Source organism: Mercenaria mercenaria, chromosome 15 (assembly GCF_021730395.1).
Source record: "Mercenaria mercenaria strain notata chromosome 15, MADL_Memer_1, whole genome shotgun sequence".
NCBI classification, from domain to species: Eukaryota; Metazoa; Mollusca; class Bivalvia; order Venerida; family Veneridae; genus Mercenaria; species Mercenaria mercenaria.
The window spans coordinates 45,152,643-45,180,395 of NC_069375.1; the positions used below are offsets into that span (position 1 = coordinate 45,152,643).

The 27,753-nt window shown below is 37.7% G+C and overlaps 1 protein-coding gene across 1 annotated transcript; it reads left to right on the forward strand.

Moving 5' to 3' along the window:
* The first annotated feature begins 323 nt into the window (after window positions 1-323).
* On the forward strand, window positions 324-27,253 carry LOC123553585 (L-amino-acid oxidase-like). Its single transcript, XM_045343281.2, has 12 exons — window positions 324-425; window positions 1,667-1,776; window positions 12,310-12,363; window positions 13,525-13,734; window positions 14,215-14,404; window positions 15,133-15,216; window positions 16,375-16,602; window positions 19,412-19,526; window positions 23,249-23,377; window positions 23,735-23,903; window positions 24,531-24,691; window positions 25,308-27,253. The coding sequence occupies exons 2-12, from the start codon at window positions 1,689-1,691 to the stop codon at window positions 25,518-25,520; spliced, it is 1,641 nt and encodes a 546-aa protein (XP_045199216.2). The 5' UTR covers window positions 324-425; window positions 1,667-1,688; the 3' UTR covers window positions 25,521-27,253.
* The last annotated feature ends 500 nt before the right edge of the window (window positions 27,254-27,753 follow it).

A 27,753-nucleotide genomic window follows, 5' to 3' on the forward strand; every position in this document is an offset into this window, starting at 1 on the left:
ATTGCGGTTAAACCTTTCCCTGCTAAATTTCTATAATGAACTTGTCCATCTTTCAATTTGGACAGTACGATAAACTTTTCAACGGGGTGCATACCAAAAAGATACTGACCGAATGACAAACAGTGTAGGTCATGATCAGACTGAACAGATGTGCAGGTTGATCATGATCTGCACTGGTCGCAAAGCAGATTCAATCGTGTCTAGCATAATAAGGTTTAAAGGTATGATAAGTTACACTTTACATGTTATATATGAGTCAGTCATTTTTTCTCAATAACATTTATCATTTTGCGCTTCACTAAACAAGTATTTTAAATCATCTACTGATATGAGTAAAACATTTTTCATTCGGGGACGGCAACTTTAGTTGTACATTTATTTGAAAAAGGAGGATAAACTAATATTTTATTTTTTTTCTAATTGAGGTATCTATGCAAAAATTTACTTATTGTAATTGTCATGCTTTATATTCTATATTAATAGGTTATTAGATTTGTATCGGGAAATATGCAGGAGTTCTGCAGCGGAAATATTGCGCGACTTTAGGAGCAATTTTATTCCGCGAAAGAACGAGTGCATATTTCCCGATGCAAATCTAATAATCTTTTTACTACATGCGCATCTACAATTATTATATTATTGATTCAAAGATGTTATTAAGCCCGATATAAAATTTAAACGTCAATATGGAAAAATATTGATGTTTCAGGTTCCACTGAAACTTTACGGAGTTTTTAAATGATTATGTAATAAACATATTTGTTACGACCATATGAAGCTAGCAGAGTAAATTAACTGAGTTCAGATGCGGAGAAATTTTATCATGCGGTTCAGCGCAAGGAGATGCAAAGTCTGAGATTTATGTTCTCTGTTACAAAGATACGCAAACTACAGTATGTTATATTTGTACCACAAAACAAAAGGGATTCAACTACGAGTTATTTCAACTCAACATACAGCCGTTCCCGTTAATTGGAAGACGTGAACGTCTTCTTTAGAAAGAAGCCATTTGAGTTCATACTAGTAATTGTGAATCCATTATAAATCCCTCTTTATAAAGTTACAGACACAATGGGACAGGAGAGTAGAGCTAGTATATCCCTATTAAATTTCAGATGACCCTTTACATTTAGTGCTTTAAAGTCATAGGTTTCTCGACGTACTTTACGTTTTGTTTCATTGAAATACCCCCGCTCGCACTTGACCATAAATGCATTCTGATAGGAAATAATGTTCAAGTTTTTCCCAAACTGTGACGCTTAACGGTTTGATATTAGTCCTCCCAGAGTAACCAATATGGAAGATGAAATGATCGCGGATTTTCGTCGTTATGTGAGTGTATGCAAAGAACATTTTGTTGTTGTTTGGGTTGCGCCTACACATTTATATAAATATGACGACTGTCCAGCTTATGATGGTGGAGGAAGACCCCAGGAGCCCCGCCGAGCGGTATTACTTCCAGACGGGCACCTGGATAGAACCACCTACATTCCGTGAGTCAGCTGGATGGCTTCGTCACATGAAGAATACGGCTGAAGGGCAAGTGATTCGAAGTCAACGACCTTAACCAATCGACCACGGAGGCCCGTATGCTATATATAAGAGTACCTGTACTGTTCTGACTACTAGTATTGTGTCTGTGGTTTAAGGCTGTTATTTTTTTCAGGTACTGGTATCAGAAAGGTGAAATGACAGTGTCAAGATCTGTTGTTGCTGGGCTTGTTGTACTCGCAGTGTTGTTAGTCGGCTGTGTGATTGCAATTGTTGTTTTAGCAGGTAATACTCGTATTTCTACTTAAATTTTAGTCAGGCCATTTTTTCCCACAGGTTTCCGAATGGAATAGCTAATATTTTTTTAGAGGTGTGCAGGTGCTCTGAGCTGTATTGTTAGACAATATATTCCGTTGCAAGGCTCCTGTGGAAATAGCTTGTAAAACGTCAAAAACCTGAATCCCCTACGACAGTTTTACTCTGCCACTGATACGAAGTGATCTCCCGTAAAACGTCGTCCCTTAGGCAACTCTCCCGCAGTCAACCCTTCCCCATTTTGGTCATTTCGTGTCTCTTGACGTTTTCAAAAATGGTCATTTGCTCCCCCCCCCGCCCTCCCCTACCCCCACACTTTTCCCCCCCCCCTTTGTCTTATTTTAATCTATTAAAATCATGATGTAAAATATGTGTTTTATAAAATGTGTTCTACATAAAAAGCATGAAAATTTTACTTTAAAAACTGCATTTTGTTTCACTTTATAAATACCCGATCGTATTTAAAAGTGCAGAGTGTATGCACGTTTTGTGTGCATTGACTATAATGCGGACGTGAATCTTTTTTTTAAAGATACTTTGTGTTTATAGTACATAATATATCTCTGCATAATTTGGTTAAACATAATGTATTTATCATTGAGATTGTAGCTACATATTTTTTTATTTCCTTAAATAGAAAACAGGTTTTTACATTATACTTAATGTTAACTATTCAATGTTGAGGTAAACATTAATTATGTTTGTTGGATATCGAAAAAGATAACTGAACAAAATTATTTTATCTTCAATACTTGATTGCTGATGCGAGTAAATAATATTTCTTTCACATATCATACGTCAGCCACACTTGGCCGGTTTCAATTTGGTCTTGATGTTGGCTGTTGACTGTGAATCGATGCGGATAATTTTAATTAGGGCAGGGTATCGTTCCTTACATCCGAAACGGGGTGTACATTTTATGGCCCATACCGTAGTAGTAATATCTTTTTCAAACTGTTTATCAAACTTTATCTCAACTTTACAGGAATAAAGTGTGCAAAGTCAAGTTCATCAACAAAAAAAGATATGGCCCTGTGTCGAAAATGTTTGACTGAAATGACCTACACTTATCTTACTATATGAATTTGAACTTTTCAATTAATTTAGATGTAAATAACTACATTTTAATTAAATATTAACTTTCGCCATCCGTACATTATGGTTGATGCGACGTCAGATTATCTAAATCAGCCAACCGCACATAAAGTCGCAGTATATTATGATATTATAATAATATTGTAACGGTCCAGTACTGGATATTGTTACGCTCTAGCAACGGTTGATGTTTTTCTATTAAATGTGAGAAAACACAATGACCGGGTCAGGGTAAATATTCAGTCAAGATTCTCCCTCAGGAATGATAGTCAACCTTCCTCGAAATAGTAGTCCGTCTACTCAGAAGTAGACGTTCACCCTATGCAGTGGTAGCTCGACCCCTTAGCAGTGGCAGCTCGTCCCCTCAGCAGTGGTTTCTCGTCCCCTCAGCAGTGACAGCTCTCCCTCTCATCAGTGGTAGCCCGCCCACACAGCAGTGGCAGCTCACCCCCTCAGTAGTGGTAGCTCACCCACACAGCAGTGGCAGCTCGCCCACACAGCAGTTGTAGCTCACACACACAGCAGTGGCAGTGCACCCCTCAGTAGTGGTAGCTCACCCACACAGCAGTAGCAGCTCGCCCACACACAGGGGCGGCAAATTCGATTGTCCGTATTGCCCAGGTTGTCCCAAAGCTTGTCCGGACAAGTGAAAATTTACCAGAATAAGTTATTTACTATATAACTATCATACGGACAAGTACAAAATAGCAATTGACAAAACCGGACAAGCAAGTCAAAATCAGATTTCGCCGCCCCTGACACAGCAGTGGTAGCTCACCCACACAGCAGTGGCAGCGCGCCCCTCAGTAGTGGTAGCTCACCCACACAGCAGTGGCAACTCGCCCTCACAGCAGTGGTAGCTCACCCACACAGCAGTGGTAGCGCTCCCCTCAGTAGTGGTAGCTCAACCACACAGCAGTGGTAGCTCAACCCCTCAGCAGTGGTAGCTCAACCCCTCAGCAGTGGTAGCTCAACCACACAGCAGTGGTAGCTCACCCACACAGCAGTTGAAGCGCGCCCCTCAGTAGTGGTAGCTCGCCCATACAGCAGTGGCAGCTCACCCCCTCAGTAGTGGCAGCTCACCCACACAGCAGTTGAAGCGCGCGCCTCAGTAGCGTAGCTCGCCACACACATGCAGTCCCTGTAGTGCAGCTCACCACACAGCAGCAGCGGCCCTGGCAGTGGTACTCCCACACTGAGTGCAGCTGCCCAAGGTGTAGCTCACCCACACAGCAGTGGCAGCTCAACCCCTCAGCGAGGTAGCTCACCTACACAGCAGTAGCAGCGCACCCTCAACAGTGGTAGCTCGCCCATACAGCAGTGGCAGCGCGTCCCTCAGCAGAGGTAGCTCGCCCACACAGCAGTGGCAGCGCGCCCCTCAGTAGTGGTAGCTCACCCACACAGCAGTGGCAGCTCACCCCCTCAGCAGTGGTAACTCGCCCACACAGCAGTGGCAGCGCGCCCCTCAGCTGTGGTAGCTCACCCACACAGCAGTGGCAGCTCGCCCACACAGCAGTGGCAGCTCACCCCCTCAGCAGTGGCAGCTCACCCACACAGCAGTGGCAGCGCGCCCCTCATTTGTGGTAGCTTACCCCCACAGCAGTTGCAGAGCGCCCCTCAGTAGTGGTAGCTCACACACACAGCAGTGGCAGCTTGTCCTCACAGCAGTGGCAGCTCGCCCCATCAGCGGTGGTAGCCCGCCCCACTCATCAGTGGCAGCTCGCCCTCTCAGCACTTGAAGCTCGCCCCTCAGCAGTGGCAGCTCACCATCGGAGAATTGGTAGGTAGCCCTTTCGGTTATGTGGTAGCCTACCGTAGCTCGCCCCATAAGCTGTGGTATGTAACCCTTTTAGCAGTAGCGGCTTACCCTCTCAGTAGTAGTAGATCGCTTCTCCCCCTCCCCCCCTCAGAAGTGGTAGGTAGCTTTCTCAGCAGCTGTAGCTCCCCCTCTCATTAACACTGGCGGTTCCTCTCTACAATGTCAGCTCACCCTCTCAACAGTGACAGCTCCACATTTATGTCAGCAGTGGCAGTATTAGCTCCTCCTCTCAACAGTGACGGCTCCGCTTTTCTGGTGTGCCAGCTCCTCCTCTTTGTAGTGGCGCCTCTGCAGTGTCAGCTCCCTCTCTCTGCAGTGTCAGCCTCCCCCTCAGCAGTGGAGGCTCCATTTCTCTACAGTGTCAACTCCCCCTCTCAGCCATGGCGGCTCCCTTTGTCTGCAGTTTTAACTCCCCCTCTTACCAGTGGCGGCTCCCTTTCTCTGCAATGTCAGCTCACCCTCACAGCAGTGGCGGCTCCCTTTCTCTGCAGAGGCAACTCCCCCTCTCAGCACTGGCGGCAGCTCCCTTTCTCTGCAGTGTCAGCTCCCCCTCTCAGCAGTGGCGGCTTCCTTTCTCTGCAGTGTCAACTCCCCTCTCAGCAGTGGCGGCGCCCTTTCTCTGCAGTGTCAGCTCCCCCTCTCAGCAGTGACGGCGGCTCCCTTTCACTGCAGTGTCAACACCCCTTCTCATCAGGGGCGGTTTCCTTTCTCTGCAGTGTCAGCTGCCCCTCTCAGCAGTGCCAGCCTCTGCAGTGTCAACTCCCACTATCAGCAGTGACACCTCGACCCTTTTTACAGTGGCGGCTTTTTCTCTGCAGTGTCAGACTCCCCTCTTAGCAGTAGCACGTAACCTAATGGCAGCTCCTATTTGCAGTGTCAACTCCTCTTCACAGTCTTAGCAGTTAGTGCTCACAAGATTGTTCTTTGACTTGACCGGGTAACCTAGGTTTTTAACCCAGATTACCTATATTCCGATTTGATCTTGATTTGATCAAGACAAACAATCTGATCAAATTCCATGAATATCTGGTGTAAAATGAACCTATTGCACACACAAGAGTGTTCTTTGATTTGACCTAGTGACTAGTTTTTGACCCCAGTTGATCTATAATCGAACTTCACTTTGACTTCCTTGTGGCAATTATCCTGATTAAATTTCATAAATATCCAGCAAAAATGCAGCCCCTAATGCACACACAAACAATCTAATCAAATTCCACGAATATCAAATGAAAATGCAGCCTCTATTGCATACACAAGGTTTTTCTTTGATTTGACCAGGTCTGGATAAATAACAAGCAGCATTAAGTAAAACTATGGATAAAATACTAGTGATAGGAAATATTAATTTTATAAGTATGAAAGATAAACTATGACGTATGATTATAAGTCGCGAAAATGTATTCCATAACAAGAGCTCAGTCATGAAAACATAGAGAAACAGCTTGAAAAATAGGTGTATAGATGAAAAAATGCTGGCACAGTACGTAACGTTAAGTTGATGTCTTGTAATTACATAGTAAACAGTAGCCATCATAGAGTGCTGTCGCCAATAACAGCTGCAAAGTCCAGGATCGAAACTAAACAAAAGAACGGGTGAATGAAAGTTGAATGAATGAAAAAATGTCAGTGTAAATTTCTGAATCACATCGTTAATATATGATAAATATCCAGCGGGGCCAAACGACTGTAAAGTGGACGCAATTTGACCCCGATGGTTGACCTTTGTATTCTAATACATAACGAGGCACAACCTATTATTGAAAAGGAGCGTACGTAAAACACGTTATATCTTTGCATTCATAAATTTAAAACTGACGTACATTTATCGTGATATAGATTTTCTGCACCCTTTATTTCTACAATGAAATAATCGATGTGAATAATCAGCCTAAGGCCAACCATCTCTGAAAAACACATGTGAGCATCATATCTAAATGAGTGATATCAAAGGATACCATACTGATATCATAATATATCAATGTTTATGACATCTAAGATATCAATGTTTATGACATCTAACACTATTAAAACATACTTGTAACAGACCCATTAATTAATTACTTAATCACATATAGAATCATGTATATTACATATAAATACATTACAAGATATCCTTTAATACATATAAAACACATAGTTCTCAATGATAAAACCTTACTCAGTCTAGTGGTCAGTGTATCTGACAGAACCTAAACATATCACATATTGATGCAACGTTAATTTATCCAATCATATCCTATATTCAAGTACATGTATAACATGTGATTAACAACGCAGAATATAACATACCTTGTGTGTAACACAAGTTACCCTTCTCATTTCTACAACAGACATCCACACATACACTGTTCTCTGTGCGGTTACTATATAAACAACTGTGCTGTAAATATTCATGCAAAGTGTTACAAAATGAAGCGGCAGTCCGTAGATCAGCCATGTTAAATCTTAAAAATAATTAATAAATAACCAGCTTCATGTTTTAACTTTAATCAGTAGATCAGGAACAACAAAAGAATGACGTTGACGACGTCGCATGGTAATGACGTCGCATATATCTAAAAATAGAACAATATCACATATCTCCCAAGTTTTAAAAAAAAATATATAGTTCCAATATGTGTCATTAAAAAATAAAAATTCTGAATTTCTTCTAGTACAACAAATGTTAAATTATTTCTTCTTGGATGTTAAAATGTAATCTTTAAATTTCCATGATGGAAACCGTCTTGTACGTTTTGATTTCCATGTATTGCGTGGTTGCTGTGTGTTTGTTTCATCATTTTCATGTCCAGACAACTGGTTATCGCTATCAGTGCTCTCAACATCCCTGCCACTCTCTCGTGTTTGATGGTTTTGCGTGTTGACAGTTATTTGTTGGTTTCGGACAGGTGCTCGTAGCAATCTCTCCCTCCAGTCATCATTTCTTGATTCGTGGAACAACTTGTACTTTGAAGCATCTCTCACACGAATACGTCCATCTGATTGTCGTCGTACCGTTATGCTTGATCCATTTATGTCAATTATAACATTTGGTTCTTTCTCATATGCCGGTGACCATTTGTTTATCATCTGATTTCTCACCAACACTTTATCTCCAATTTTAAACTGGTGCTTCTTGACCATTGGGTGTCTTTGTTGTTTCTCCCATTTCTTTTTGTACTCTCTGTCTTTTGTTGTTATTTCTTTCTCCATTGTTTCTATATTTGGTTTAATGCTTGGAAGATGATCAAGCAGTGTTCTGACGCTTCTTTTCATCATGGCTTCGTATGGAGAATAGCCTGTTGCTGGATGAGGTGTAGATCTATAACCCATAAGCATTTGTTGTATTGCAGAATAGCTGGATCTTTTTTCACTGTGAGCTATTTTCTCTGTTTTGTTCAGTACTTTCATGAAACGTTCAGCTTCTCCGTTTGCACGTGGATGCTCAGGTGTTACTCTATGGTGGTAAAACCCCATTTCTTGGGAGAATTCTTTGAATTCCACAGAATTGAACGGCGGTCCGTTATCTGACTCTAACCTCTCTGGAACTCCGTACGTCGCGAATATTCCACGTAATTTCTCACATGTTACTCTGCTTGATGTGGATCTAGTTTGCTCAACCACCGGATATCTCGTTCTCTTATCAATAATCACTAAATTATAGTGACCATCTGGATATGGTCCACCGAAATCCATGGATACTGTATGCCACTCTGTCTCTGGTATCTCTGATGGTTTGACAGGTTCTTGTTTCTGCTCAACAGTTGAAATCTGACAGTGATAACATCTGGAGATTGTATCCTCAACCAGACCGTTTAAACACGGAAACCAATATTTAGTTCTCAACATCTGCTTTGTCTTAGTTATGCCGAAATGACCCATACTATGAGCTGCTTTGACAACCACATTCTGTAGTTTCTCAGGTACAACTATCTGTCTGTTGTGTAGTATCATTCCTTGGCAGCGATAAAGGTCATGTCTTACCAAATTTCTGGTCGCTTCTTGTGCATTTCCCAGTCATTTCGTCTCATGCGGTCTAACACATCTTGAAGAATGTCGTCTTTTGATGTAGCAGACTTTACTCGTTCAAGCATCGGCCCATGTTCATTGTCAACTATCATCTTGATCGTATGATCTGTATCATCGGATTCTGTTTCATTGAGTGGATGTCGCGATAAATAGTCCATTGGATCTGCTTCGTCCTTGCCTGGCTCATATACTAATTCAAAGTCCACATCTTGCATCTCCATGATCCATTTTTCGATTCGTGGTGGTAATTTAGCACATGCTTTGTTGAACATTGGTATTAACGGCTTGTGAGATGTGGTTATCTTGAACCTCGGTGCTCCGAGAAGATATATACTGAATCTCGTTTTAGCCCATTTCACAGCCAAAGCATCTTTCTCAGTTTGGCTGTATCTTTTCTCTGCCTGTGACATTGACCTGCTGATATAGTGTATAGGTTGCAGTCCCTTGTTTGTCTTCTGGAACAGTCCAGCTGACAGACCTTCATGAAAGCTAGCTTCAGTGCGGACTATTATCGGTTTTCTTGGGTTGAAGAATGCCATCGTGTTTTCATTCGTTATGCTGTTTTTCAGTGTCTGAAATGCGTTCTCTTCTTCAGGTCCCCACGAGAACGGAATTTCTTTCCTCGTTAACCTTCGTAACGGTGCTGTAAGTACTGCATATCTCGGAATGAATTTTGATAGGTAACCTATCATACCTAGGAAACTTCGTACCTCTTCTCTTGATTCTGGTGCTTTACATTCTTTGACTGCCCTGACTTTCTCATAAGTAGGTTTTAGTCCATCGCTTGTGAATCTGTAGCCGTAAAATTCCAAATCTTTCACTCCAAATTGACATTTCTGTTTGTTGAATGTTATGCCAAAATCTTTTGCTCTCTGTAGTACTGCTTCTAGTGTTCTGTTGTGCTCTTCCATGTTGATGCCACCAATCAGTATGTCATCTCTCTGGTTAAGACAGAAAGGAATATCCCCAAATATTCGGAACATCGCTTCGTCGAATAGGTCCTGTGATGATTTTGCCCCAAATATCAGTCTTTTCGGCCTCATATTTCCCCATGGTGTGCTAAATGTAGCTATCGATCTGGAATCTGGATGCAACATGAGCTGGTGATATCCTTGTTTCAAGTCCATTTTTGAGAATACTTTGCAGTCATGAAATTTGTAGGTAAAATCTTCTACCACTGGCGCTTGTAAGATTCTGTTTCGCTCCATGTACCTGTTTGGAACTCGAAGATCAACACTTGCTCGGATCATGTGTGGTCCAAGTTTCTCTCGGTCGATTTCTAAGTATCTTGGTTTAGGTTGAACGACAAGTGGAGAACACCAAGTCACAGGTTCTCCGGGTTGCACCTTTTCGAAAATTTCTTCTTCTATGCATTCATCTAACCATCTTTTCAGTGGTTCTTGAAGATAATAGGGAACAGGTCGTGGTTTCTGAGCAACTGGTGCAGCATCAGGTTTCATCGAAAATTTCACTAAGAAGTCTTCCTTGTTTTTCTTGTCTTCGATTTTACCTATTCCTTGGAAAATATCATCATATTTCTTAAGAATCTGGCCTATCTCTGTCATCTCTTGTACGCTGAAAATGGACTTCGATTCATTCTTGTATTTCAAGCGTAATTCATTTCTCTCTTTAAATGAACCATCAGCTCTTATTTCCATCATCCCTAAATCAAATAAGGAACTTTTGCTAAGCAGTGGATGAGAGTTTATCCTTCCCTTGATGACAAGGAATTTTGTCTCTACTCCCCTTGTTCTGTTGCTGACAGTAGCCTTGAATTCGCCTAATACCGGAAGCTTATACTGGAGAGTGCTTAATTTTGTCTTGCAGTCTTCTAGTAAAATTTCATCATAAGACTTACCTTTCAGCTTTCGATATTGATATTCATCCATTACATTCATATCTGCTCCACTATCTGGTTCAATGTGGACAATAACATCATTAACTGCTACTGGTATAGTCTTATCAAAATCTTTTACCTTGTTAACTTGAATCTTGTTACATCTAATTGTGAGATGTCGTACTGAATCATTCATTGATGCAGTATCTTCATCACTTTCGTGTTCAGAATCTGTATCATTGCTTGTATGTCTGACATCTTGTGCACCTCTGTAAGGTGTCTGTTGTTTTCTTTCTTGAAATCTATTCCTGTTATGTAATCTGCCAGACCTGCAAACTGCTGCGAAGTGGTTGAATTTCCCGCATGTATCACACTTTTTACCATAAGCTGGGCACTGATCTTTTTGAAAAGGATGTTTCCTGTCGCAATATTTACAGTTTCTACTTTTGCCATTGTCTCGTTCATCTCTCGTAGCTGAAGGCCTTTTCTTCTTCTTGTTTATCCTCGCAATGTCTCCTTCCTGATGACCCATGGCTTGTATTTGAATTGAAGTGTCTTCTTGAAGTTGCACCTCACTCAAAGCTTGTTGAAGTGTCCATTTTTTATGAATGACTTTGCGTACCAGGTCCGAGTTGCTCGTTGTTTGCATAATATGTTCCAGAATACGATCGTCCATATCTGGAAATTCGCACGCTAATGCCTTTTCCCTAAGCCGTGCTGCGTACTCAACAGTACTTTCTCCACTCATGGGTCGCATTTTGAAAAAAACATATCTACAATAATGTTTATTTTTCTTCGGCGAAAAATATTCTGTCAGTTTGTTTTTCAACTTCTCATATTTTGTCCCAGTTTCCGGATCCGGCAAACTTCTACTAAGCCTCTTAATTTCTGGCCCGCCGTAGATAAGTATTGCATCCGTCTTATCATCATCTTCTTGTATCCGAAAATATCTAAGCTGCCTTTCAAAATAATCCAACTATTCGTCCCATGAATCGCCCGTTGCTATGTGGTCTGCAGCATCCACTCTAAACGGTAATAAATCTAATTTTCTATTTCCTTCGCTCATAATCCTTCCGTGCTATGATTTTAAAAGCATCAATGGCTATCCATTGTCCGATTTTACTCTCGTCGCCAATGTTAAATCTTAAAAATAATTAATAAATAACCAGCTTCATGTTTTAACTTTAATCAGTAGATCAGGAACAACAAAAGAAATGACGTTGACGACGTCGCATGGTAATGACGTCGCATATATCTAAAAATAGAACAATATCACAAGCCATTACAAAAACTAGTGCCAATTCAAGAATGACAGAAGAACACGTGCAGAATGATTAAACACATTAATATAGGCATAGCAATTATAAACTGCAAACCAAAGAAGTAAATAGAATCAACTTGAATCCAACTATCCAACATTTCTTAAAACCAAATAAAACTTATGAAAGCTCCAAATATATCACCAGCTGTTATGAATACTACTAATCATGTGACCACAAATTTCAACCAATGGAACAATATGATTGGCTGAGGAAACTAACTAAACAAGTCTAAAAATAAGCCTGTATGAAACAATCCTGGAAATTCAATAACACTAAACACTGTCTGACTTGTCAGCTGTGAAAGTTAAAGCCATTATGTGATTAACATTTGATTAAAACAACATAATAGTTGTATATCAACATAATGGCACTGCTACAAATATTACATGTTTTGATGACAATTCTTTATTTTTTTGCAGTACGCCTCAACGATGAGACTGAAAAATCGTCAGAAAATGAAAAGGCAGGGACAGGTTTGTAAAATGTCACATATACCATATGACGCAAGATTTATGTAATAGATTAAATTACAATGCACATTACAGTGCATATACTTTCAACATCTTATAAAACATCAATATTGAACGTTTTACTCAATTACTGCAAAAACATTGCTTCCTTCCTTCATTAACAGGACATTATACTATAATATGGTTTTGCAGTGGGCTTTTAAAAGGAGGGCCAGTCAGTTCTATCCAGGTGCCTTCCCATGATGAATAATTCCCGGAGTGGCATCTTGAGTCTTCCTCCTTCATCAAAAGCTAGAAAATCGCCATACGAATTCAAGTTGTGTCATAGTGACGTTACACTAAACAGGAATAATGAACTGCACATGTATTCGGATTTCATGACCTATAACTTCGTTGCACGTCACGAACATTTTCTAAGAGCGTTAAGATCATAGTGATGTAAAGTAAATATTCTTAATGAATTATTCCTACAAAAGTTATACAGAACAAAAGTATTTATCGTCTTTTTATAAAACTACCACTATTGTTAATAGGGCATTGAGGCCAATCAAACATATTTGTTTTTAGTTGTCTCAAATGAAGTAGATATTTATTGGGATGGGCTAAGCTATAAATATATTACAAAAGATACATGTCTATTTTCCTTATTGTCTAAAAATCAACAGTATTTCATTCTATTTTCTATTAAAAACTATGATTGATTTTAGCAATTATTTACCTAACTCTGTCTGTAGCAGGAAATAGTGCACTGAACTGTAAAAATATTCTGCAAATAAATAAATTAATTATCTGTGCATAAAGTGACTACTAAGGGCTAATAGTGCAGCGTTATAAGATGTTGTCACGATCCAATTAATCAGCATTCCATTTATATGCCATCTCTCAATGTTGATCTGTTGTATAGGGTTTTCCTATTTCGTGCCAAGATACAGAGCTTGTATTTCTTTGTTTTACTGGGAATCAAATCGTGTCCTGTTAGAATAGAATTATAGAATATAAACGTGCAGTTTCGGCCTAAACATGTACAACTCCAAGTGCAATGTGAAAACGTTAAACCTTCGATTATGAATTATATATTTTAAAAAAGCATAAACAAAATAAATCATCACATATCTTTACCACAAAACATCACCTATTTATAAACATTGTTTTCGCTGAATATAGATAGTATGGGTATGTCAGACTGTGACGACATTGCAATTATTGGAGCCGGGATTTCCGGAAGTTACGCAGCATGGCGATTACGAGATAAAAATCTAAAAATAGCACTGTACGAGTACTCAGATCGCATTGGTGGACGCTGTTTTACAGTGCAACTTCCGGGCATACCGGATGTGAATGTTGAGATGGGAGCAATGAGATTCAGACCTGCTGGTGAGATTCAGTTGCGGAAATTCCAGTATCATGACTAAGTTATTATTCGATACACTTGTCACACAGTATTTAATTACATATTTTTAGAAAAAAAAAATGGCATTTTTTTTTCAAATTATGTTTTGACTTAATTGGTTTTGTTAATTCAATCAAGTTTCACATCTCAACGTTGTTAATTATATTCTGTTATAGTGTTTGCTGTCTAATCGTCCTATTTGTTCGTTATATATGTCACATGCTCTACATGAACCCTGACTTTAAAAATAATAAATTGAATTTTTGCAAAAGCATTGATCAATATATTTTTTATTATTATTGTAATACATTGCATTTATTATTCATTATTACGGTAAAACGCACGGAAACTCAGCGAGAGAAAAATCAAACATTTCGTCCCTAAACGCATTTTTTTCGGCGTAGATTTAGAACTGATTAGAAAACGAAGGAAAAATTGTAAAATTGCTGGGTTTTCTGTTCCAGACCATGATTTGGTGAACAGTACCGTCCATGATTTAGGACTGGATGTGGTAGATTTCGAGTTAGGTTATGGTTCAAGTGGAGGGACGTTATATTATCTTAGAGGGAAGCACATGACGCTAGACGAGCTAGCAACACAGGCTCCGTATAACCTGCCTGCTGAAAATCGCGTGGACCTGGATACTCTTCACTGGTATGTTGTTAATCAACTTCCCTCGCTTCTATTCACAGTAATTTGCAACTTTATCAACCCAATATCTCACCTACCCACTCATCCATCTACCTACCAGCTTACATTAGCCTTTAGCATTCACTCAAGTGCGTAAAATAGCAGATTTAAACAATACAGTGATTTATCTGAAGTAAGTGTTTTATTTAATATACATTATCACACATCCGTCATTATCAGGGTACCAGATACGAAATATATGGAAATGTATGTAAATATATTGTCAGGACAAAATGTAAAATCTTCCGCAATGTTCTTCCTGTATTAAATAATCATACATTTTGCGTTTCTTATTTGATAAGAGTTTATCTTGCTGGAATTGAATTCCACAAATGTTTAGCTTTGTAGGTTTCGAAAAGTTTCTTCGGGGCTTCAAAAGAGAAAGTTCTTTAACGAGTCGAAGAACAATGGTGATACATAAAGTTATGAGCAAAACGCGTGTGCATGTCACTTTATTTTTTTCTGTATACTTCATACATTTCAATGGTGTCATTCATCAACATTTCATTAAAAAGATTGCTTGCATGTTTTATCTAGAAGCACCGAAGTAGGCTAGTTGTTCAGTCTATATCATCACCATCATAACAGAGAAACAGCTTTTCTTGCAGTAGCAAAACCAACCAAACGGAACTTAACGAGTGTCGGTCCACTGTCTCACATCGTATGTTTAATTTTACCACTTATCATTATAGGAACGTGTTTAAGAATTTCACAATACGGTCTCAGGATGATGACGAGATTAAATCTCTGGATGGAGTTGATTTGTATAAACAGAGGTAAGAGTAAGTTTTCAGCTGTATTACACATTCAATTTCTCAATTTTGTTTTGCTCGAAATCAGGAAATTGTCAAATCAAGTCCTAAATGGAACTATATCAAGATGTTAAGTTTAAATGTGAATGTACTGACACATACATGTGTACGAAGTTTAGAATGTCCTTGGTTTTGAAATGGATTTAGACATGTTCAATAAGACCTAAAATAATACAGTACTACCAAACTTTTCATTAATCTATTTCTAAGGGATAATCTCCATTGTTAATATATTTCCATTATACTTTGATATATATATTTTTTTATTTTCACTTTCTTGTGTGTGTTTCTCAGAATTGTTTTGGTTGTTTCCTACTCAATTAAGCCGAACAGTATACTTTTAAATATAACCCCCGTAAGAATGTGCTCTTGTTAACTTTTTCGACTCGTGCGACAAGCTACGTTGTAGTTTATTTTTCAGCTGCTTCGCAATGCCGAAATATTTATTACGAATCTGCGCCTTGTCCGTTTTGTTGCATAAACGTATTTTTTATTGAAGCATGCACAACTAATAACTTGCAAACCCCAATACAGGTCACCTCATGACAATGTAGCTGTATAATTCTTTCACCGATAACTGTGAATATAATGAATTGCACACACAATCGGTGATTATTATTTTCAGGGTACTTACAAAAGGTGTTTGGAAGTATTGTTCGTTTTTTTATAAAATTCATGAAAGTCAAATCAACTCGTACGCGTTTTTTTTTCAAACTGTGCTCCTGTTTACCTTATTACTAATGATATGCTAAAGCACCGTTAAATGTATGCATGTAAAGAAAAGAATTAGAAATTATCGATTAACAGTTTTGCATTTATGCATTTGCATGCCCCGTTTATGGATATCTAAAACATGCTGACTGTCCCATAACGACAGAATGGCGACTAATAACGGTACCGGAATCGTGAAATCGTCACCCATATAAAACGATACATTTTGCGCCTGTGCGATGATTTTATGCTCGAATAGCGATAACACACAATTGTTGTCAAAAACACTCCTTCGGGCTTCTGCAGAAAAACCATTTTGAACAGAAAAACTATTAAACCTTTGTTTTGTCATTTTTTCTGTATCACGTGGTTAAATCACATTGTTTCACATTGTTTCCTTTCTTGGTGAAGTCGAGACTTGTACAACAATAAGTACCTGGACATAGAAACGGTACAGTATTTGATGGAAAGTGCGAACTTTATCAGTGAATATGGCACAGATATTTCTGCGATCGGATACATTCCAGTGGATGATCCTAGCCTTTCGTCCCCGGCTCCAAAGGCTGTGAAAACAGTGACAAGAGGATTCCAGGCTATACCCGAACGACTTGTCGAGCAGTTTCTCCAAGCTAGTGATAAGTACGGTTGTTTCTTTACCATTATGTTATACCGTTGAGTATTATTAAATCCTTAGACGTATCAAGTAGAACCTGAAAACATTTTTGTATACGGATAATCTATGCATTGTTTTTGGACACAAGCGTTTGGTATTGTGGTTGGCGGCATTATTTTCGTTCTTTTAATTTAATACTTATTTTGGATTGATACACATGTACTCTTTTTTTTACACAATATGGATTTTAATTGTATTGTTCATCTTAATAACATGTGTATGTTTTAGAATATATCGTATATCGCCATTTGATATATAATGGCTGCCAATTTTAATTTGACACCCCAATATGTGGCAAAAACAGGAAGAACTTCTGTACATGTTGTCTTAAATATCTTTCATGACAGTGAAATACGTCAAGTCCTCATGCACACCATACTTTTTAATTTGATTTAATGCCACTAACAAAGCAACAATCAACATAGGAATGCTGTCTTTTCTCATGGTAAAGTATCTTCTCATGGGAAAGTAACTTTCCCAAGGCATGAGGAAATAACTTTCCCATGGGCAAATGACTTTCCAATGGGAAAGAAATTTGGTAAATTTTCCCATGGGAAATATATATTTCTTAAAATGATAAAACATTATGTTTTTGACTTATTCTACACCCGGAACATCATAAAATGTCTTTGTAAAAAGTTAGTTATCACTTTCTTTTTTAGATTTTTGATGGGAAACCGTTCCCGTATTTTGGCAGTTGGAAGTATTTTCTATGGGAATCATTTCCGATGGAAAATATTTCCGACGGGAATACTTTTAAATTAATCGCATAGGAAGTATTTCCTGTGAGAGTTATTTCGCATGGGAAATATTTCCAACGGGAATGAATTCCGATGGGAATATTTCGTATTAAAAATAAGTCGTGCATATAATTTCCTGAATAATAAATATTTTATAAGAAACTAAATATTCTTACCTAAATACCTATTCACATATGACATAATAACTATGAAATATTTCTACAATTCTGAAGTATATTTCGCGTACAGATAATCGGCGGGTAAAATACTATCGTTCCTGAACTATACATTTTTAGAAACTGTCTTTAGTGTCATAATGAATTTTCCCCGTACTAAGACGTACTGCTCCGTACTTATCCGTGTCCGCCCCCAAGACCAATCTCATCCGCACCGTACCTAAACGCACGGACATATCCGTATGTGTGACAGTAGGTTTAAGGCATTCATTTTGTGCTGTTAGATATAATAGTAAATATACTAGTAGTAAATACATCAGAAGTCATTGATACAAGATTTACATTTACTAGGATTATCATTACCTGCGGCCTGGAGGCCGCAGGTATATTGGAATACAACAAGTAGTGTAGCACATGGAGACTGGACGATTTCACGTGATTTTTTACCGATATGCGATTGGCTTATCGCTTTTATGGAACGCCGTTTTTGCAATATAGCTGGAACTCTATATGATATATAGAGAAATGCTTGTGACCTGAATTCCTTATATCATATAATTTATTCAAATTTTCAGCAATGATCAATATTGATACCTAGTTGTGCATAAGGGATTTCTTTTTAAATTGCTCTTAAATTTCCTGGATGATGGTCTTGTGTTGTTTTGCTCTATATTTCAACGAAGTCCAGGTTAAGGCGTGAATCACATTTGTGATAGCTCTAGTACAGTATTTCAATAGTCAAGGAATGTGACGAGTTGAGCTAAAAGTTATGTTATACATGAAAGGGAAATATAGTTATTATTGCTCAAAACAATAACTTTCAGAAAAAAGAAAATTTAATACATATTTCATAGATCTACTTGTAAAACATGTAGAATGGAGTAATATTTCCTATATTAAAGCGTAATGGTATGAAAAAAAAAAAAAAAACAAACAAGCACGCTATTCACCCATAAGCTACTTTTTAGGCTGAGTGGTCACGCATACACATAACAATTTCTGGTCTGTATAACTTCTGGCCGCAGGAAATCTTTCGAATTGTTTATTACTAGAAAGTGCGTACAATACTGATATAACAAATCGTTTCTTACTAAATGTTTATGACAAACGGTATATAGCATATTAATGTTTTGAGCTATATCATACGAAATTCCGTTACGGCCATCGTCTTTGAATGTGTTGTTCTGAAACGCGATACTCGATGATCTGCGATGATGAAAACGCGAAATCACGAAACTAAGAAAACTCGACAACACGATGATGATAACGCAGTACTACGATAACGAGAACGTGATAATACGATAGTACGATGATGATAATGCGATATCATAGTGTGTGATTTCGTAATTTTACTATCGTGCTATCGCGAGAGTACGATGGTAATAACGCGACAGTACGATGATGATAAAGCGATAGTAAGATGGTGATAACGCGACAGTACGATGACGATAATGTGTATTTGTGATAATGAAATTGCGAAATCACGATACTGCGATAATAAAAACGCGATATCACGATATTACGATGGTAAAAACGCGACAGTACGTAATATATTCTCGTATAAAAATACACGTTTTATCAAATAAAAAGAATTATCGATTTCAGTTTCAGAGTTCGTGTCTGAAAACCTTTGCAATATAATTGCTAGTATTTTAGAATGTTACACCTTGCTCAGTGTTATATGAAGACATTGTCTTTGATTTTGATAGTTACTTAAGAGAATAGAGCGACAGTATGTATATATGTAAATCGGCTTTCTAACGTTAGAGACGATTAAGGATGTCACTGCAAAATTATCTATATTTATATTGCAGACAACGATATAATTTGAACTCATTTGGAACTTTATGATATTTCAGGCACAAGTTTTTTCGCAATCACCATCTCAAAGCGATAAACAAACAAAGCGATGGAAACTATGTACTAACTTTTCAAGTTACCGAAACGAAAGCTGGAATAACAACGGAAATAAAGGTAGTTTGTTATGTTTCGTTACCGCATTTATGATGGACTCTATCGCCATGAGAATACAAGGTAAGAGAAGGCAGTTTCCCCTTTAAGTTAGATAGATAGATAGATACATTTATTTCCTCCATAATATCTGTTATGATACTGCACAGGATATGTTCTAAAAAAGACACTGCTCTTAACAAAGTTCATTTTCTCCATCCATCAGAGGACGTAATTATGGATTTGATTTACAGCTTGTAAGTAGACTGCAAGGATTATCACGGTGTTACAAATGTGCAACAGCTGATTCACATGCAATCACATCATTTAATCGTCCTCGAGACACTAGCTTCTAATGTTTTCTTCCGAGCATTATTTGGAAAATGACTGGTATCTAAGAAGTTTTTAAGAAACGTGAATTAGATTGTACTTTTGTTGCAACCTATAAATGTCTGGAATATAGCCTTTGTATTGTTGATCTATATTCATGTATCGGATGTCGATTAACAAAAATATGCTTTGCTAGAAAGTTACATGGTAGAGAACACAACTGACCAAAAAGTGTAAGCTTCTTTTTATCTATAAGGGAATCTATTCTACCGAGGGATCGATCCCTCTACGGTAACATGCGATATACCGAATGAGATACGGTATATACTATCGAAATAAAAATGTGGCCTTCCGGCACGTGCACAGAGCGTCTGACTCCGGATTTTTTGGAACAATACGCTTTTTTCATTGTGCCTGATAAGCGTCCACATAACTTGTCCGAACCACAACGTCTTGCACATCAGTACAAATATGGGAAGTGTTGTTTTATTCCAAAGTCTACCTTTAAAATGATACGGAATGGATGCTGTCATTAGACAGTTCTTTTCAAATCTTATGTGATGAGTTGAAGTAGAATCGATTACCGATTGAGGCAGTGCCTTATTTCATATTATCTCTACCATAGAATCCACATTGATTGCACATAATGCATAGTTTGTATCTGTATTTATAGATAGATTTTGTATACTGTGAGATCATTTAAATTCGCTGGCATGAAATTTCGCGCAAACGTGAAGAAGGACTGTTTCGCGCGGGCTTAAATTCGCGCATTTTCAATATTAGAAAGGGAAAATATAATAAAAAAAATAACAATAGCGCGGTCTTAAATTCGCGCATCGGTCCTAGCGCGAAATACGCGAACATTCGTCCTACGCGAATAAAAATGATTTCACAGTATATTTAAAAAACAAAACTATGCGAAATCTCCAGTCGCGATATATCCGTTTGAGAATAGGAGTTCCATAACTCGCACCCAAACAGGGCTTTTGGCATTACCACAGAGTTGTAAATGATGCGCAGAGAAACGGCATTCAAACAGTACGGATCCACTGAGTGATGTTCCTCTGAGTTTGACGGCAGCTTCTTGCATCGACGTCTGATTACTTAGATACTTTTCACATATAGTTCTCAAACGTGTAAATTTTCACTACTTACGTTAAGGCTTCCGACTGCCGGTAGTCCATATGGCTGACTCCTCCAGAAGAATGGTAGTATTTTTAGTGGAAAAATAATGCAAAAGACAAAAGAAACTTCAATTCCAGCAGCTTCCATTGTTTTTAGCGTGCTAATTGTAAATCACCCATATACGAGACTATTATCCAAATGTTAGTAATTTCATTTGGAGTAGCTAAGCGCTGAGCAACGCAGCTTCTAGTACCATTTTTCTTAGGCGGCTTGGGATCAAACCAACGACATCCACCTCTTGAAACGGACGCCCTACCACTAGGCTGTCATTTCCGCGAGGTCACATCAAACTTAAAGTTGTTTCTGAAGCATTCCTAACATAATAGGTAGTATTTCTTCAGGTCTGTCAATCTTGAGCATAATTACTTTTAGTTGTGGGGGGAAATCGGGATGCATGCAATGTCCACAAGGTTCATCTGATCGTACGCTCCTGTCGTGATACTGTGTACCTGCTAGATGACATTAATAAGTCTGCATTGAAGGATGTCTGTAGAGTATCGGGGAAACTAATCTAACGTTGACGTCCAGTCTCTCGCCCATGACTTGAATTTGTTGTTTAAGTTCAACAGTATCTCCCGTCTGGCTTACTGTCTATTTCGTGTATACATGACATGTGAACCTGCCTTAGTTGTCACCTGTATTAAACTTGCATTAAGCCGGCAGTCAGCCAACTACCCAAATTGACTTCTTATCATTTACTTATCTTGTCATTAGCAGCCAGATTGTACCGCGCCCTTGATTGGCTGTTCAATACAGGTTTGACTGTATGCGATGGGCCTTCTCTACTTGCTTCTCTTACTTATAAGGCGAATCTCCTAGTGCTGGCAGTTAGTTAACATCAGAACCCTTGTACCCTTTAAAAATATTTTTAGTTTGGGTAAAGAGCCCTAGCTCTGTAAAGACTGGAGGAGTGCAGATATTCGTTGACCAACATTCAAATGGACTTATATTTAAATGCCTTTAAACTAAAACATTAAGAATGGCCAGAACAATGCTGCTAAAGCCCAAGTCGACTCAGCAACAGCGTAACCTGGCGGCAGTTCAGTCATGTTTATATTTTTCAAATCGTTTATAAACTAGTTACCAATAATTTTAACTAATTCTTTTCAATTAATAAACTATTATCACACCATTTACCAATACAGTCTGAAAAGTAGATCTCCCAGAAGCACCGAGAACAAGGCAAACAGTGAAAATTGCAGACTCGTTTTGATTGAATCTGTTCATGAGCAGTAATGGAAAATGCAACACTGTCCACACCCTCTAGCACTGGCTTAAGCAGTATTCAATCTTCAAATCTAAATGAGTTAAAATAAATGATCCCGAAGGACCAGGAAATATAACAACACTGAGATGAAGTCGGGGCGATATTTTTACGGCCGCCACACAGCACTTAACACCCGCTGTTGTGAAGTATATAAAATCTGAAAAGTAGATCCCCCGGAAGCACCGAGAACAAGGCAAACAGTGAAAATTGCAGACCCGGTTTGATTTAGTCCAACTGAACTGTCAAAAATGTTCCATGTAAGTTCTCCGTACATTGTCAGTGTGTTCTGATTTTTCTATTTTCCCATCTTGATATGATCAGGCCTAGGAGTTTAGATTTTCTTCGCTGCAACTACATTCATGCCAATGTCATAGTCATATCTCGTGTTGACAAAATCTACCTTTTCTGGATGTTTGTAAATGTTGTCATGTTATTATCACATATTAATGTCTGTGATTGTTTCATTGGCTTTCTGTTTTCAAAAAGACGTCATAAACACCATAACAAAAGTAGTCCTACAGGTCAGAATTCTTCTCATCTTGGACTAGCCCATTAGAATTAAAGACCGAGAACAACGTTAGTAGGTGGAGGAAAAGCACGCAGGAACTATCCGTATTTACTTATTATATTTATGATGTGTTGGTTGTTTTCAGTGTTAGGCACTGAAGCAATCATGCCTTTATGTCGACTACTAGTATCTGGCTTCAGTGAAAGACCCAAGGACGTTAAAACAGTAGCTATCTGGCACACTGGTAGCATCATCACCTGTACAACTCCCTCAAACTGAATAACTCTACATGCTTGAAACATAAATATTATATGTTTTGATGGATGTATCGGTAACATTTGAATAGGAAACCTAGCTCAGTATTTTGTTAGTGATATAAGATAATTCTGTATTTTGACAGATATGTCTCTACAAATGTACTTTTAATAAAGGGCGCAATTCAATTTTACATTTCAGAATCGTTCACCTAGTAAAATGTGCGCTAAGAAGGTGCTACTTGGAATTCCTAGGCTTGCACTTGAACATTTAGACTGGGAGGGACTCAGGCAGGAGACTGTTCAAGACTACATTAAGAATGCTGTTACGGTATTTAATCCTAAACCACTTTAAAATTACTCCAGCATGATATCATGTTTTAGCAATGTTGAAAAAGTATACGTCCGTTAAATCTTAACTTTACTTGTCATACAAGAATAGCATCTGTGACTATTTACTTAGATTTGTTTGACGTCGTCATCTAGTTTTTGCTGTTTTTTTGGGTATGATCGGTTTTACTGATACTACACGATAAAGTACGTAGAAATATTCTTCATGGGTGGTTTTAAGGTAAACTCTCATTTCCTGTATCCGTATAATGTTACTGCATTCTGATATGTAATGTAATAACGTCATATGCAAAAGTAAGATCTTACTTTGATAGAATATTGTTTTTTTTTGTCGCAGGAAGTTCACGCAGGCAAAATGTATTTTGGTTACGACAACGCTTGGTGGCGAAACCTGGACAAGGCTGCGAGTTACGCTATATCAATGACTCCATTACGACAAACATACGACTTTGCTGTATCAAAAACAACTTCCAAAGGGGTATTGAACCCATCATACAATGATGGCGGTAAGATGTATTTTTGAAATACCAAGAACTTTGTTAAAGTTAAAGAATACACCCATTCAGAGTTGTCGTTCTTCCACTTCCGCTTTAGAAGCAGGGCATTCTGGGTAGATGCTCGGTCAATCTGTTAACATCTTTACAATATTAACGGTATTAAGAATATGATGGAAAAGCAGACAATTACTTTTGGAACAAATCGAATTAAAATTAGTTCACGAGACAAAGACTACTGGCATAAATGTGTTATTTGAAGTCATTTTCAAATCACCTCTATTACACATGTACATTTGAAAATAATGTAAAAGCATTTGCTACACTTAGGATTAAGTTTTTCCGAAAAGTAGAGATAATGATTGATAGACACATAAATAAAATTACATACCGATTTAGAGGAGAGAGTGTTCTCTCAATATACAATTGAGTAACTGTCATTTTGCATTCGATGACATATATATAACTTTCTTCTAAGAATATATGAAGGGTGTCTGTTTTTGCAGTACATTTATTAACAGGGGAAAAAGTTATTTATATGCACATGTGTGTATTATTAAGGCAAGTGTAATACATTCAAGAATATTTAAGACGGATAAGCTTTAAAATGATCTAAACACTCTGTTATTTGATCTCAAGATGCCAGGATATGGCGAGAAGCAGTTGGCTCTGGTGAACTTGTACCTGGGATAGGGGATAACTCTATTGCTATGACCAACGTTAGCGTGTATCTAGCGAGAAAATATTATGCCGAATTATTCAACATAACGCTAGATAATGTGCCAGAGCCTAATTCCGCAGTAAGTTTTTACCAAAAGTTGCATTTATGTTTGTGTTACAAGCATATTTGTTTTTATTTCGCATACGTGTACAATATTTTTTCTCCTTTTATTGAGAACTAAAATACCAGGAAAACGAAATGGAACTCTCAAGTTATTTGCTTGTTATCCTGGTTAAAATTAAAAATTATTACACGGACCTACTTGTTACAATGTTATGTACAAGAGCGGACGCAATGGTCCAGCGGTAACACTGTCTGACTTCGAAACCAAGTGACATGAGTTCCTGCCCCAGCTACTCCAAATAAAATTATTATCATTCGAAATATAGTCTCGTAAATGGGTGATTTACACACAGCACGCTAAAAACGAGGGAAGCTGCTGGAACTGAAGTTTCTTTTGTCTTTTGCACTTTTTTCCCAATAAAAATACTACCATTCTTCTGGAGGAGTCAGCCATATGGACTACCAGCAGTCGGAAGCCTTGACGTAAGAAGTGAAAATTACTGTTCAAGTTGTTCCTACCCGTGTTTTAATCAATTTCTTTCGCAATTTTCAATATGGTCTCATTTATTCATTTTGCGGAATACCTTGAAAAATGATTTCGATTGTACAAATCATTCGCTTCAATATTTCAGGTAATGGCCATCTGGGACCAGTATCCAACTGGTGCTTCTTGGTACGAATGGGCACCAGGATACAAGTGGGATGAAGTGGAATCGCGCATGATCAAACCGTCCGCGAGCGATGACGTATACATTACGTCAAATATTTTCTCAAGTAACGGGCGCTCTGGATGGATACAAGGTGGAATGGAAATTGTGGAGAAAGTTCTAAAACATTTTGAATAATTGTACATTTTTTTCTAAGTATGAGTTTAAGAAAAGAAAGCATTAATCGAAATCGAAAAGATCACCAGGTAGACAATCATAATGGCATCAGCTTGTGCAGAATTTTTATATTGTTGCTTCATAAAAACTTGTAACAATGACAACAGATACATCTAGTTGCAAAATATGGCAAAATGGCAAAAATTATCCTTTGATAACTTCAAAAGTACAAGATATTTTTATGAAATATTATACATAGACAGAAAGCAATATAGACATAGAGAAAGGACGCAAAATATAATATTGTGTCAGTTCCAACTTTCTATCCGCCCGTCCAGTCACGAAAAAGTGGGTTTTGCCATAAAAATGCACAAAATATTTTGGCATGAAAACTTTTTCATTGACAAAAGGAAAAATTTAAAATATGTATATTATTCTAATTTGTCCATTTTTTGACAGTTCACTCGTTCATCCGCTTCATTTTTTCTATTTGCTAGCCATCTGTCTGCCCGTCCTTAAGTCACAAATTCCTGCTATAACTAAGTGGAAGAGATTTATTCACGAAATTAGGCATCTTGGATTACATGCAGGTCCTTATGATAAAGAAAAAATCGTTCTAATTACAATAATCTTTATCAGTATTTTCTACATGAAAATATGTTAAATATTAATTTTTGAACTTTTTTGTGTAGTTTCTTACGGACAGAACCTCTTCCAAAAATCTAACATCAGAAAACGAAATAATTTCTGTCAAATGAATATTAAGGATAGGAACGCATTCTCCGTAAGCAATTCGTCAATCTTATGTATTTCAAAAAAGCCATGTGCGCGTTAAACTATACGTTCGAATAATGTCGAATTATCGAAAGAAAATACATAATCACACGAAAAATGCCAAGTGTCATTGTGTAGTCACTACCCTAAAATGATCAGATTATTCAACTTAAGTTCGAAAAGCTTTCTCTGCATCGTTTCATGTAGAGTAAAATTATTATTTTACATCCTTTTAGAAATAAGGGATGAATTATGTTTCTCCCTAAAAAGTCACCAATCTCTTCTATTCAGAAAATGCTTTCGGACAAAATACGCCACACGTGATACTGCTCGCGAGTGCAGACATGATTTTAATGTTAAAATGTGTCGTTGGAAAGAGCATACATTAAGCTACACGGAGACATCTTTGTTTTGGCGCTAAGGAAATTTAAAGGGAACTCTCAGGACAACCTTATGAGTATAAAGCTCCTATAATGTGTGTTTGGTTGTTCCGAGGAGTCGAACAGTAAAGTATGGTGACAGAAGTTTCAAGCATGCAGCTCCAAAGCTTTGAAATGTCCTCCCAGCAAGCATCAGAGATTCAAGCTCACTGTCCGCATTTAAAAAATCTTTGAAAACACATCTCTTTCACACATGTTCTATAAAATAACAAAATCTGAAATACTGTTGAAAATGGCGTTAAACCCAAAACAAACAAACAAAAATAACAAAATCATGACAGGTTTGTTTCGTGTTGAGAAAGGGATTGCTCTCCTTTAATAGTGTATGTAATGTAATTTAACGTTGAGCATAATTTAAGGATGATCTTGTTTTAATTACTATTCCTTTTAATCTTTTAGCAATATATTTACATATATATATACGTATGTATGTGTTCTTTAATGTCTTTGTAAAGCACTTTTGAATGCACATATTTTGTATGAAAAGAGTGCTATATAAATGTTGTATAATAATAATAATAATAATAATAATAATAATAATCATCATGACCTTAAATTGATAATTGTAATCCTCTTGCAAATGATGCAGTTTTAGAAACGGATAAGGCCTAACTTTCAGGCAGGCTTATAATATTTACAGTGTTTGAATGTATGGAGGACACCGATTATGAAATGTTTTGGACATTGTACAATGAATGTTATAGGGGCATGAAATTGTAAATTTCAAAATTCTGCGAAAATGCGTTGATACAACTGATGTTACAAAAAATTGGAATAAAACCCATTTTTTAAAAAAAATATCAGCTTATGTATCTTGTGTACTAAGCACTGCATCGAATCCGAGTAATATACGGGCTTCAGGACACTAAACTGATGTACAAAAGTGACTGACCTATAACAACGTAAAACAATGGTGTTAAGAAAAATATCTCATTACCGTTTACTTTTTTCGCAAATGTGTTGTTAATGTAGATGTATGAATGATCGTTTCCGTTTTAACTGGCTTCCGATACCTCATGAAGTTTTTCAAAGTTATTAAG